Below are 13,404 nucleotides of genomic sequence, written 5' to 3'. Positions count from 1 at the left end.
AGATCCTTTGAAAAAATTGACCGTTTAGTGACAATGGTCAGGTTATATAGCTCGGCCGTTGACGCTGAAAGGTTCTCGAGTCAACAAACCGAAAGACCTTAACAGGTTCGTCTGTCCACCATGGGCATTGTGTGATCATCATGTCAGCCAATAAACGTCCACTACAAGGGATAGGTCCTTGACCATAACTATGACAACAGTTCATCTAGTGGAGGCATACACCCGTGCTGTCTAAGCTAACGTAGATCCCCTTTGTGTCTCTTGTGTCTCCTGGAGGTCCACCTGGAACAGTTTAGGCACAAAGGTATTTGTTGGGCTATCATCATGTCAGTATAAGCCTGCACCAAAGATCACCACGATGTTTGATCTTGAGCTGCCCGCAATCAGACTTTTCCTTCTCAAACTCTTTTTTCAAAATTCTGCTAGATTCCAAAAATCTCGACAAAAATGTGAAGATTAAATATAACTATAAGATCTTGTCTCCTTTAAAATAAGGGCGTAGTATAATATAAGATGATAATTACAAAGAAAATACGTTTTTAATATTTGAACAATAAATAATGTGGCAAAATAAAATAGTAAGGAAACCTAGAATGTAGCGGTTGAGGATGGATGTATGGCTAATGGAATGAAAGAGAAAGACTGGGAAAATTGTAGAATGAAAGAAACAGTACGACAGATAAGATGATACATGAAAGAGAAGAATGATAATAATAAAAAAAAATATGAATAAATTACTAGAATTAAAAAGTCCCTGACCCACACAAGATAGGGGAACGAGAGGTCCCCAACAGAGGGGACCATTAAGAAAAAAAAAATAAGGGCGTGAACACTTTCGTAGGTTTAAGGTGAAGAATGAAATTATAGGGAGGTTTCCATTAAATTGGGCTCATCTATCATTATTATTATGGCGTAGTAGTCACTGTAAATGATACAATGTAGATTATAAAATGTAAGTTTTGTTTTCTCCTCCCACTGCCACTTTATACGGGAATTTAAAAACCGCTTGCAAATTGTAAATTTCCATCTCTTGTTGCGGTTTTCTTTGCGGTCTACCTGGATCACTTTGGTAATGTGTCATGCAGAGTCCGTTCACTCTATCTCCACTCTTTCGAAATGCTCCTGTACCTTTGACAGACCACCTTGAGCTCCTTAGATTGACCATTGCTAAATTAGCTGGTAAAAAGCTGGGTGTCTTGAATAAGGTCATGCGGTATTTTACACCGAGACAGCTGCTGTTTCAAGCACAGATCCCGTCAGGTGTGGAAGACTGCTTCCACTTTTGAGATTCCTTAAATACCAGCTCGAAGCTCTTGATTTAGTAGAACGGCGTGCTGTTCGGCTTATAGGTGATAATGAGTTAGTTTCTAAGAAATTTCTCAGCCTTGAACATTGCCTGCGACTGGCGAGTCACTAATTTTTTAACAGGATCCATTTTGAGGAATGCGCTGCGGAACTCTATGACCTTATACCACCTTCCCCGTTTCTCTAAAAGAGGAGCAGTAATTCGACCCGCTACCATCATTACATGGAGTTCCCTTGGAGGCATACTAATAATAATATATAACATGATCTGCCGGCTTCCTTATTTCCTGAGATGTATAACCCAGGTTTCTTCAAGGTGAACAGGTACTGATTGAATCTACGTGCTTCATCTTTGACCATATCGTCGCTTTCGTACAAGCAAGTTGGTGGTAAGAGACAAAAAAAACTTTGGTATGTAGATGGTCTATGATTGGTGTCCAGGTGCGACTGGTACAGTGCTCACCGTGCGGTGGCGGCGGCCCGGGCGGTGCAGGTGTATCTCGGCGGAGGCTGGCAGCGCATGCGCGGGCCGCCCACAAGTTGCACGTATGCGCCCGCGCACCTCACGAGGTTCTATCAGCCGGCGAAGACGGACTCGTCGTGCTATCTGACGTACGCGCTGACAGAGCCACCAGGTACACATATATATATATAGGGTGATCAATTATAGGTGTAAAAGGGTTGAAACTTTTTTTTTTTTGAATAGTAAATCTCGGAAAGTGAAGACATCGATATATTACTGCCAGATTCGGAATATCGATAATGTTAGTTATTTTTTAAGACTAATTAAAAGAAATCCTGTTATAAATCTATATCTAAACTTTATCAAAATATAAATTCCAGGCATGTTTATCTCCTATATAATAAAAAAAATGTTTTAAATTGCTTTAGTCATTTTGTTATAGAAATATATACATTCTTCCAAAAGAATGAATTAATTTTTATATACATACATCATATTATGTTATCGGCCTTCCCATTTATTAGTAAACGATATAGGATTTGACACGAGCTCTGTATTAAACATCCTAATATATAACATACACTATATACATGATGATTGGTTATGTAAAAGCCTTAAAAGAATAAATAAATAGCAAATTTACTGTCCATTGATATATGGTATATAGGATGTAAAATCTATGAGTTCACAAATCAACAACGTAATAATAAAATAGTATTAAGAAATGTTACTAAATATTAAAATCAATTATTGTTTATTATCTGTGCCTGCATACTGTCAGAAGTTATAAGTTAAATGGCATTAAAAAATATGTGATATATTTCAGAATGATCACTTTATAAAGAGTGACTGGATATAGGTGATTTAGGTTTTAAGTTTTTTTTTTTGCTGACAAATGAGGATTTAATGCATGTACAGTTTGACACAAGTCTCTAATAAGAGTGTCGTCGACATCGTTTCAGTCAATACACGCCAACTACAAGCCATAGTACTTCCCCGAAGATATCTATAGGGGATAAATCATAGTATGTACGCTTAGCGGGTTGTTGATTATAATTTGGTATCATATTATTTTATAATTGTATATTCTACTAGCTGATCCCGCAAACGATGTTTTGCAAAAAAAATTAAAGTTTTTAATTAACAAATGTAAGATAAGGGTTGATCGTAGAGGGGTGAAAATTTAGGTTTGTATGTATTTTTGTATGCTGTATCATAATAAAATAAAAACCAAATAAATTGTCTAAAAAAATTAAAAATAAAATTTAGGGGTGGACCACCCTTATCACTTAGGGGTATGGAAAATAGATAGTAGCCGATCAGACATACTGAATACGCATGTAAAATTTGGTAAAAATCGGTCAAGCCGTTTCGGAGGAGTTCAAGTTCGAACACCGTGACACGAGAATTTTATATATTAGATAAAGAATTTTTTAAATTTGATTTTCGTTTTCCAGGCTGGTGCATGTAAAGGAGCACGGCGCGACGGTGCCGCTGTACAGCGTGGCGGGGCATCCCCGTGCTGCACAGTTGCTGCTCGCTGGCCGCGACCGATTCCTGCGCGTGTACGACAGACGACACGCGTTGCGTCCGCTCGCCATGTACTGCCCCAACTTTTTACAGGTACCTTCCACTTATTACAGCCTCTCCATAACACTTCTAGATAGAGCTATGAAGACCCTGGTTCTTCCAGAAAATTCTGGTCTAAATTTTCCAAGTACCAACCTACCGCAGTCAGTCCCGGTACATTCAAGAGGTCTTGTACCAATTTTCTATATGTATCTTCCTTTAGTTACAGCCCCACCGCACTTCTAGATAGAGTTATGAAGACCCTGGTTCTTCCAGAAAATTCTGGTCTATCTTTTCCAAGTACCAACCTACGGCAGTCACCCCCAGTACAGTGAAGAGATCTTGTACCAATTTTCTATATGTACCTTCCATTAGTTACAGCCTCACCACACTTCTAGATAGAGCTATGAAGACCTGGTTCTTCCAGAAAATTCTGGTCTATCTTTTCCAAGTACCAACCTACGGCAGTCACCCCCAGTACAGTGAAGAGATCTTGTACCAATTTTCTATATGTACCTTCCATTAGTTACAGCCTCACCACACTTCTAGATAGAGCTATGAAGACCTGGTTCTTCCAGAAAATTCTGGTCTATCTTTTCCAAGTACCAACCTACGGCAGTCACCCCCAGTACAGTGAAGAAATCTTGTACCAATTTTCTATATGTACCTTCCATTAGTTACAGCCTCACCACACTTCTAGATAGAGCTATGAAGACCTGGTTCTTCCAGAAAATCCTGGTCTAAATTTTTTAAGTACCCATCTACCGCTGCGCATTTTGCTGTTTTTGGACAGTTACTAAACTCCTGGTACATTTAGGACCTTGTACAAATTTTCTATATGTATGCATTCCATTAGTTACTAGGCTTTTTTCTAGTCTACAGACAAAAACCAACGGATTGGAAAGTTAAACTGGCAATGGTTAAGCCACAGGTGGGATTGGACCAAGCGTAGGATGTTCATTGTGGATCGGTCTCTACAAACCAGTCCCATTAGAATTTTATAGTGAAGGCTTACGTCCAGCTGCGAGAGTCTTACGGCTGTAGTAAAGATAAATGATTAGAGTGACTAGACATCAATGGTAAAATCTGATGGTCGAAATCACAGTTCCCCAAACTTTTTTGTGTCGTAGACCCCTTGCCATAAGATAGTATGATGTAAGTAAATAGGTACTATCAGTGTATGTGTTGAGATCCACTATCGTGGACCCCCAAATTATTTTTCGCTGACGTAGACCCCTTGCAGGTTGTCATAGACCCCTAGGGGTCGATATGGACCACTTTGGGAATTATTGGTCTAAATAATGTTGAATTTACCGTACCGGGTTGAACTCAAAAAATAAAAATTTCAACTCAAATGCTACTCCTTGTGTAAACACTTGTAAGATATATACATAACATCATCGTTAGCGGTATAAATAAAAGGGGAATTCCACAGAAAAAATAATTCATTATGTGCATAGTGCGAAAGAGAGGTCTATATAAATGCATCTAGACTTGTGATTGGCTGACGATTTTATTTGGTTGAATATTGTTTTAATAGTTTTAAATCTGTATATATATGGGCTTAGATTGATGAATATACACACTTATACTTTGGACTTTGTGTTGTTATTTCAACACTCAACGGAATCTATATGCAACTTGCTTGCTTGATCTTAATACGTTAAACGCCGCGGGTTTTTGACCAAAACTTCTCAACACGCCTTTTCAGGTTTTTGTTCTGTTAAGTAAATCGTGTTCAAATATGTTTTTAAAAAGGTTTATAATTTCATAATAGGAGGTTTAGACCATTTTTTTAAATTAAAATCACAAGTGACACATATGGTGTTTAAAGTGTTAAAAAAGTCTTTAACACCATAGAAGAAGATTTAGACATTTTTTTTGCTGGGGGTCACTGGTTACCCCTCACGGCGTTTAACGTGTTAAAAGCGCTGAAACCTGAAAATACTTATGTAATTATTAATATTAGATGTATGGTTTTATTTAGAAAATAGAAGGTTGATCTGTTCCAGGACAACTCCAATAAGAAGAGACTCCTGCCTGCCATGATGCATCTGACGTGTGCGGTATACAACCACGACGGCACCCAGCTCCTGGGCTCATACAACGACGATGATATTTACCTGTTCGACGCAAAGCGAGACGTCCATGACAAGTATTTACTCGTTTATTTTTATAGGTCCTAGAATTCATCACCTTTCATTAGTGCGTAGATCATCATCATCTTCATATATGCTATGAAACTTACACGATACAAAAATAAATGTTAAATTGTGGAACTCAAGGAAAGAGAAGGAAGAGAGATTATTTATGAAAGGAAAAATATAGAAAGAAATTTAAAAAAATAGAGGTTCCATATCCACCTATAATTGGTGTTGAAGGAGAGGGGAAAAAAATCCGATCACCCTGTATATATAAATAAGATTCGTCAAATATATTGCTAGAAGGAAAACGCTTACGGCTCTACCAATCCAACTATTTATATCTGATATCTTAAATTACATAGATAATAACTATTTTTTTAGTTATTATGTATGTTATTTTGTTAAATTTCTTATTAGTTTTTTATATAGGTTTTTGATGTAAAAAAGTGTAAATAATAAAGGTTGACGTTCACTTTGACCTGCTGTCACGAGCTGCTCAAATTTTTGACATCACATTATCATCACATCATTAAGTCAGCCGATTGGTTCGCTGTAAGGAATAAGCCTCTCCCAAATGTCGCGATGATGTACCGTTTTGTTTTGTCTTGTCTGATGGAAGAAAGAGATGGAGGAATTATTTGGTGTTATTTCGACTTCTATCCACTCGTAGTCGACATAGCTATCTAACAATTTCTCTATACAGTAACAAAAAACCAATGGGGGTAGTTCAAAGTTCTTCAAACTCAAACAGTTGTGTTACCGATGATTGCATTTTTGCGTTTAGTTGTAATGTATAAACGCAAAAACAATTTTGATTCCTAATTTTTTAATTTTAATAAAAATTAATTGTTTATTTTTTAAAAACACTTATTTATTTAGACCATGGATGCACAGAGCGCGGCCCGCCGGTCGAATACTGGTGGCACGTCGACAGCAAAAATAATACTCTCGTACATTCGAAAAATATTGAATTCTATTCCAGAATAAAACCAAAAAAATTTAATTACCTATACTTCTGGCGGCCGACCCCCCATCAGTTCACGATTTGCCCGAGTGGCCTCTAGTCTCAATAAGTCTGTGCAACCATGATTTAGACACTTATTTAATTTGAATTTCATTATTTTTTATTTTGCACGATTTTTTGGGAATATATTAATTTTTTCATATAACGCGGTTTTTTTTTAATATTGGAACATGGGCTCCTCCACCTTCCCAAAATTAGCACATGCTACATATTTTTTATACATTTTTTTGCAGGAACGCACCTATTGTGTAAATAAAGAGTTGATTGTATAACAAAGATAGAGAGAGTTTGGATTTGCAGTTTGATTTTTATGTTGCAGGGACAACACCAGGGAGGATATCGCAGGATACGAGCGGCGTTACAGTGGACACTTGAACAGTGCAACCTTCAAGGGCGTGGCGTTCTTCGGGCCTCGCAGCCAGTACGTGGTCTCAGGGTCGGACTGCGCGCACGTGTACGTTTGGCAGACCGAAAGCGAAGCCCTGGTGCAGTGGCTCAAAGCTGACAACAGCGGCGTCGTAAGTACCAACTATACAATAGCAATATGAAGAATTCAGTGAAGCCCAATGTAATATAGTGAATAGAGTGAAGTAGAGTCAAATTAAGTAAACTGGAGAAAAGTCGAATAGAATAGAGTGAAATATAGTCAAACTAAGTAAACTGGAGAAAATTTGAATGGAATAGAGTGAAATAGAGTTGAATGGAATACAGTGAATAAAGTGAAATAGAGTCAAACTAAGTAAACTGGAGAAAAGTCGAATGGAATAGAGTGCAATAGAGTCAAAGGGAATACTGTGGAGCTGAGACATATGAAATTGAGCGGAGTGAGTAGAATGGAATACAATGGACTAGAGTCGCAAGGAAAAGAGTGAAATAGAGTCAAATGAAGTTGATTGGAGAAAAGTTAAATGGTATAGAATGGAATAGAGTCGAATGGAATACAGTGAATAAAATGAAATAGAGTCAAACTAAGTTAACTGGAGAAAAGTCGAATGGAATAGAGTGCAATAGAGTCAAAGGGAATACTGTGGAGTTGAAACATAGGGATAAGAGTGGAGTGAGTAGAATGATATACAATGGACTAGAGTCGCAAGGAAAAGAGTGAAGTAGAGTCAAAAGAAGTTGTTTGGAGAAAAGTCAAATGGTATAGAATGGAATAGAGTCGAATGGAATACAGTGGAGTTGAGACATATGAAATTGAGCGGAGTGAGTAGAATGGAATACAATGGACTAGAGTCGCAAGACAGAGTTAAGTAGAGTGAAAATGAAGTAGGTTGGAGAAAATTCGAATGAAATAGAGTGAATTATAGCTAGATGGAATATATGTTCTTTGGTGGCAAGAGATAAATGTGATGCTGCTATGGGTTTTGTGTTTCAAAACATATACTTTCCCATGAAGGATATGTTAATTTAAAAAAAAATTAGGAGTTACGAGTGTAGTTGCAACACTCGTAACATCTAAATTTATTTCCTAAAAAAGAATTTGCTGTGAGTTAGAGAAGAAAGAGAGAAAGGTGGCGGGAAACTTTTAAAATGGCAGTGTGTGAATTTATACACCTATTTGTTAACTTTGCTTTGCTATAGGTAGACTTGTAGAGAATGCTAAAACGGTATTAAGTGCGCCATTTTGTTTTATTATGAAAGACTACTCGAATGCTTTTTAATAAAATTAGTATCATAACAATTACTTCGCAATTCTTTTTTAATAACATATATATATATATATATACATATATATAATAACATATATATATATATATATATATATATAAATATATATGTATGTATGCTCCATAATTTAAAATCTGACAGACTCGTGATAAATAAAATAAATGAAAAGAAATGGGTAAACAGTAAATTTCGTCATCAAAAATTTAACAATTCCTTCACGGGCCCAAGTGTACATATACATAATAAAGTTCCACAAGATATCTTGGTTTTAAATCTAAAGTTAATAGTATATTAATAACTAAATTTTATTATAGTATTCAAGAATTTTTGGTTAATTAAAATGTGTGGAATGTGGTTTGATAAATCATTTACATGATTATATAATAAAATAAATAAATAATGTTACACATCAAAATTATTACAATTTCATTTATAAAGGCAACTGTTCAGTTTCTGACAGAATCTTAGATTAATACCTACTCGAATAAAGATATTTTGAATTTTAAATCGCAGGTGAACTGCATCGAAGCTCATCCTCGTTTCCCAGTGCTCGCCACCAGCGGCCTGGACAAGGACGTGAAGATCTGGATACCGAAGAGTCAGACGGACCCCGAATATGAGGGAATGGAGAAGGTGGGTATTTACATATCCATCGCGGTTTCTTATACCTTTTACTAGGCTGTATACAATTAGTAAAGGAGTAGTAGGAGGTTGGTTCTCTGCCTATTTGGAGTTCCCTTGGAGGTGTTAACTGTTTCCATATTTCTGATCCACTCAGACAAAGTATGGAACAATCTGCCGGCTTATTTCCTGAGAAATATAACCCAGGTCTAGTCAATGTCAGATTGAATAGATACCTCCTGAGTCTAAATGCTTTCTAATAGATTCAGGCGTTACTTTGCGGAAGTCCATCCTAACTATGAAAGGGACTAATATATAAGCACCTGAAATGAGCTCACTCGGTGTATGGCACTGGTCGAACATACTCTTGAGGATGCCCCGTGGAGGGGTGAAACAGGTGTAGAGTATGTTAACGGTGGTAGTTGTGTTTCGCATTATTTGCCGCACGTGCATTTATCAGCGGGCTGGCGGGCGGTGTATATCATTGCACGACTACTGCTGCATAGCGGCAATAGCTATATATTAGTCCCTTTCTTAGTCTGAATGATTTATCTTCGACCATATCGTCACTTTCCAACAGACAAGTTGAACGTCATTCAGCTGATGATAACTATGTCATTGGTCCAACTAGTGGAGGGCAAAGTAGTCAAAGTAGTATAAGTTATTATAAGATGTATAGACATAATAGAAGTTAAGAATATAAGTATTGAGCTTATTGCATTGTATAAATAAGGATATATAGATAGGAATTAGTACTATATATAGAAATAACTCACCATATATATATAGATTAATAAATAGTAATTAGTGTAATATAAATAAGAATAATTAATACCATAGATATATTAGACAGTATGTAAATGTAACTAAGAAACTTAAATGTAACAGAGTTGACGGAGGGGGGTTTTAGACAGTAAGTCTGACACAGCCTGGGCCCTCCATTCCTAGGTGTCCTATGCAGGATTTCTTCTCTAGAAATTGTAAATAGAAATGGAGGCTCTGACTATGTTAGAGAAACCCTGTAAATAAAACTATTAAAAAAAAAAACTAATGGAGGAACTGGCTAATTGCAAGGTAGCGATGAAAAAAGTAAAAAAATGTAAATAAATAAGGTGATTAAAAGCTTGTGCTAATGCATGTATTATAGAAGACCTTAGTATTATGTGTTAGTATTAAAAAAAAAACTTTGAGGGTGGGATGTACTGTACTCGCTATACTCAAGAACCTCAAGGCCCATTGGCCAAGTTCTGAGCTTCATGTAACTTGCCCAGTGTCACTTTAAGTTGCCATTCCCCTAAGTTATGTTAATATATCCCTTTGTATTGCTTATTATGCGACTAAAAATAATTTTGTAATAATAACAGAATAAATCATCTCAATAATTACTTTGATATGTTGCAGGTCATTCGAGAAAACAGCATGCGCCAACGCAGTCCGTTGTTCAACGATTTTTTACCTACACTCTTTAGCGCGTGGCGCGGCGAGAACCGCCTGTTCTCCGATGAAGACGCTCCGGCTTTTGGTGGGAATATTGAATTTGATGGGAACGCCTGTACCGCCTTCTAACCCACGGGCGAACAGTTTTGTCGCGGGGCGTCGTAGCTGCCGCAACGGTCTCAAGTCCCCTCCATATGTCCTACCAGACCCCCCCCCCCCCTTTTGGCATCCCACTCGAGACCGCCGGCAAGACTCGCATTTTACAGTTAAAGTTTTCATTCACACACACACATATATATTAATATGGATTACCATATCGTAATGTACACGAAGCAATACTACATTGGGAACAGCGAACTAGCAATATATTTAAGGCGGATATTAGATGCAAAATGTCACCGTTATTGATAAAAACCGTATAAACACAGATATATTTCGATTCGAAGAAATACAATTTAAAATCAATGTAAACCGAAGGCTTTATACTGATTGTAAATAGCCTTTTTGATGTTATATTGTTTGATACGATGTTAAAGATGATGGGGGTAGACGGATCGAAGACAGACGTCAGATTTTGAGATTACCTAATTATATGACAGATGAAAATATAAATATAACCAGCCATAACTGGCCGAACGATAATATGCTTTGGGCGCTTAAAAAAGTAACGTTCCATATTTAAAAATTTGAATTTTGAATATTCAAAGATCTCGTTTAATCTCCAGAGATAATATCAACACGTATTTATGTAATCTGAATTTAACAACATTAAATGTTAATGTACCCACAGTATAATTGATTTCATATATTATTCCTTAATTATTGAGGTTTCTATAATTTGTATAAGAGAATTCTAAACTTGAACAACATTCATTTATAGGTCACTAGTGGGCATAAATCACAAATTCCCAGCCATTACTTAAAGTGGGGTATTCCGAGATCATATGTAATCTCCAGAGATTACATGTTCAGATTAATTTCAGAAGTTGTTAATGCTAGGTATATGAAGGCGGCTTCAATATATAACAGATTAATTGTCAGAAAAATACATTTATATAATCTACGGCTATAGCAGGTATAGGTATCCGTCTGTTCGAACTCTGAAAATTATTCGATACAAAAGTGCTTTCCATATAAAGTCAACACTTGTGATTAAGGTAAATATCTCACCCATAATCTTCGGGTTTTACGCAGTCTCAGATTCATGTATTAGACCACGAAAACTTATGAAAAGTAAGGTATTCCAAGATTTTACATACCTTCTAAAGATACAATGTTCGGGCAAATAATTAACTAGTTTTAAATGTTTGATCTATGAAGGCTTCAATATATATTTAACCCTTTGCACTCGAAGTTTTTTCTTTCATACTACCAGCAACTGAGCGATTTTAGTAAAAAATAGGTATTTTTTTAATTGTGTTATTATGATATAAGAAAAAAAAACAAGAATTATAAGATTAAAGATATTCTTTTGTTAAAAATTTGAAATCTTATAGCTTCCATAGTAGATCCTTGGAGTGCAAAGGATTAATAGATATATTATCAAGAACAACTGTTTCAAAGTTCACACACACTTTTAACTTTGGGTAAAAATCCAGAAATTCAATATTTGACCGATAAGCGAAATAGGCTTTTTTAATACCATGTACAGTCAATGGCTTCTACCGCAGATTTTCTGAATTTAAAACACTAATACAAATAAAAACATGTATAATATATATCTATATAGACAAACTAATAAATATAAACTGCAAATAATTAAATTCGCTCTAAATTGTTCATAGCAATATTATATGTAAGAACCGTACATTTATATACAAATGTTACTCGATATTGTGTATTGTGATTAAAATAAATCCTGCATGAAAATAAGTCATGAAAATTTTTACATAAACCATGTAATAAAAGATGAAAAAGAAAGAAGAAAAAAAAGAAGGAAGTAAGAAGAAAAAGGTCAAATATGTAATTGTAATCAAAATTTAAAGAAATACTGGACTAAAAATTGTTAATAATATACTTTATCCGAATGGCTCCTTATTCTCTGGAGATTTTTTCAAGCAAAACTGTTTTCAATATAACAATGGATATTTTTAAATATTGTTCATTATAAAGTAAAATGTATTTAAAGAAGTAATTGATTTTTTTCGTTAAAAAATACTAAATCGTAAATACTACATTTAAATCTGTTTTAAAGTATTCATTCATATTTAATTACTATATATAGACGATATACATTTATGTATGTTTTATAATATTGAAACATATTGTAGTTTAGTTATTTCACATTAAAAATCATTACATGGTATAACTTTTTTTGTTCAACTGACAATAAATAAGTAATTTTGGAAGTTTCATTTGATATTGCAATATATTTATTCGGAAATGTTAATTTACAGAAATTCATTTTGTTTTAATTTATCTAGATCTAATACAAACTGATTGCAGACTTTTGTACGTTAGAATCGTCTAAAATCACTTATTTATTCCTTATTCCACATTGTTTTTCTATATGATTGAATAAAAGATTGCTACGTTTCCCAATATGGAATATTTAACGCCTGTGATATATCACTAGTGTGTTTGGCCTTTTATAAATCAAAGTTTTTTCACTCGCTTTTCATTCGTAGGATCATTAAAGAAAAAAATTAATTTGTAGACAGTTTTTCATTATATTTACATACCTTGTGACATTATAGACATTGATTGCAAATTTTAGCCTAGAATTGATTTAAATTCTAATGCTCATTAGTAATTTTGTTGCTATGTTTAGCGGTGTACACAATTGTAAAATATTTTACCCTTTATCACTCGTGTGCAACTTGGTTTAGTCATTCGATTCGATGTTTTCGAGAAAATGGTGATGTTCAAGTCAATTTTAGCACACAGCACACACTTTGAATAAAAAAAATGAATAATGTGATAAAACTGTAGTAAATATTTATTAGGTAAAGTTTTATTAGTATTTAAACATATTCAGCACTCTAAAATTGTCAACATTAAAAGTTTTGTATCGTTGAATTGTATCTGAAAAATTGTATTTTGTTTATTTAAAATAAAAACGTTCATTAAGCGTTGAGAATGTTAATATTTGTGTCTTACTTTCTTTTTGTTTTGTCTGCTTTTCTATAACTATGCGAGTGGCCCATAACATTTGTAAGTTAGTTCCAATT

General features: G+C 35.0%; 1 protein-coding gene across 4 annotated transcripts in view; it reads left to right on the top strand.

Annotated features, from left to right (window-relative positions):
• Positions 1-13,404, top strand: part of LOC137933078 (DDB1- and CUL4-associated factor 8) — a 20,757-nt gene extending 7,353 nt beyond the window's left edge. For 2 of the 4 annotated variants that reach the window (XM_068776849.1, XM_068776848.1), the window contains 6 exons: positions 1,747-1,940; positions 3,226-3,391; positions 5,332-5,492; positions 6,825-7,023; positions 8,690-8,809; positions 10,199-13,404. In XM_068776849.1, the coding sequence (XP_068632950.1) occupies positions 1,747-1,940; positions 3,226-3,391; positions 5,332-5,492; positions 6,825-7,023; positions 8,690-8,809; positions 10,199-10,363 (1,005 nt within the window). In that variant the 3' untranslated portion in view covers positions 10,364-13,404. The remainder of the gene's footprint in view (positions 1-1,746; positions 1,941-3,225; positions 3,392-5,331; positions 5,493-6,824; positions 7,024-8,689; positions 8,810-10,198) is intronic. The other 2 variants (XM_068776850.1, XM_068776851.1) reach the window with 2 other exon arrangements.

This window comes from Battus philenor, unplaced genomic scaffold, assembly GCF_028537555.1.
Source record: "Battus philenor isolate CCGP_79_NKW_IND1 unplaced genomic scaffold, ilBatPhil1.0.hap1 SCAF_12, whole genome shotgun sequence".
Lineage (NCBI taxonomy): Eukaryota > Metazoa > Arthropoda > Insecta > Lepidoptera > Papilionidae > Battus > Battus philenor.
The sequence above is the reverse complement of the archived record's forward strand: the minus strand, read 5'-3'. Positions and strand labels throughout refer to the sequence as shown.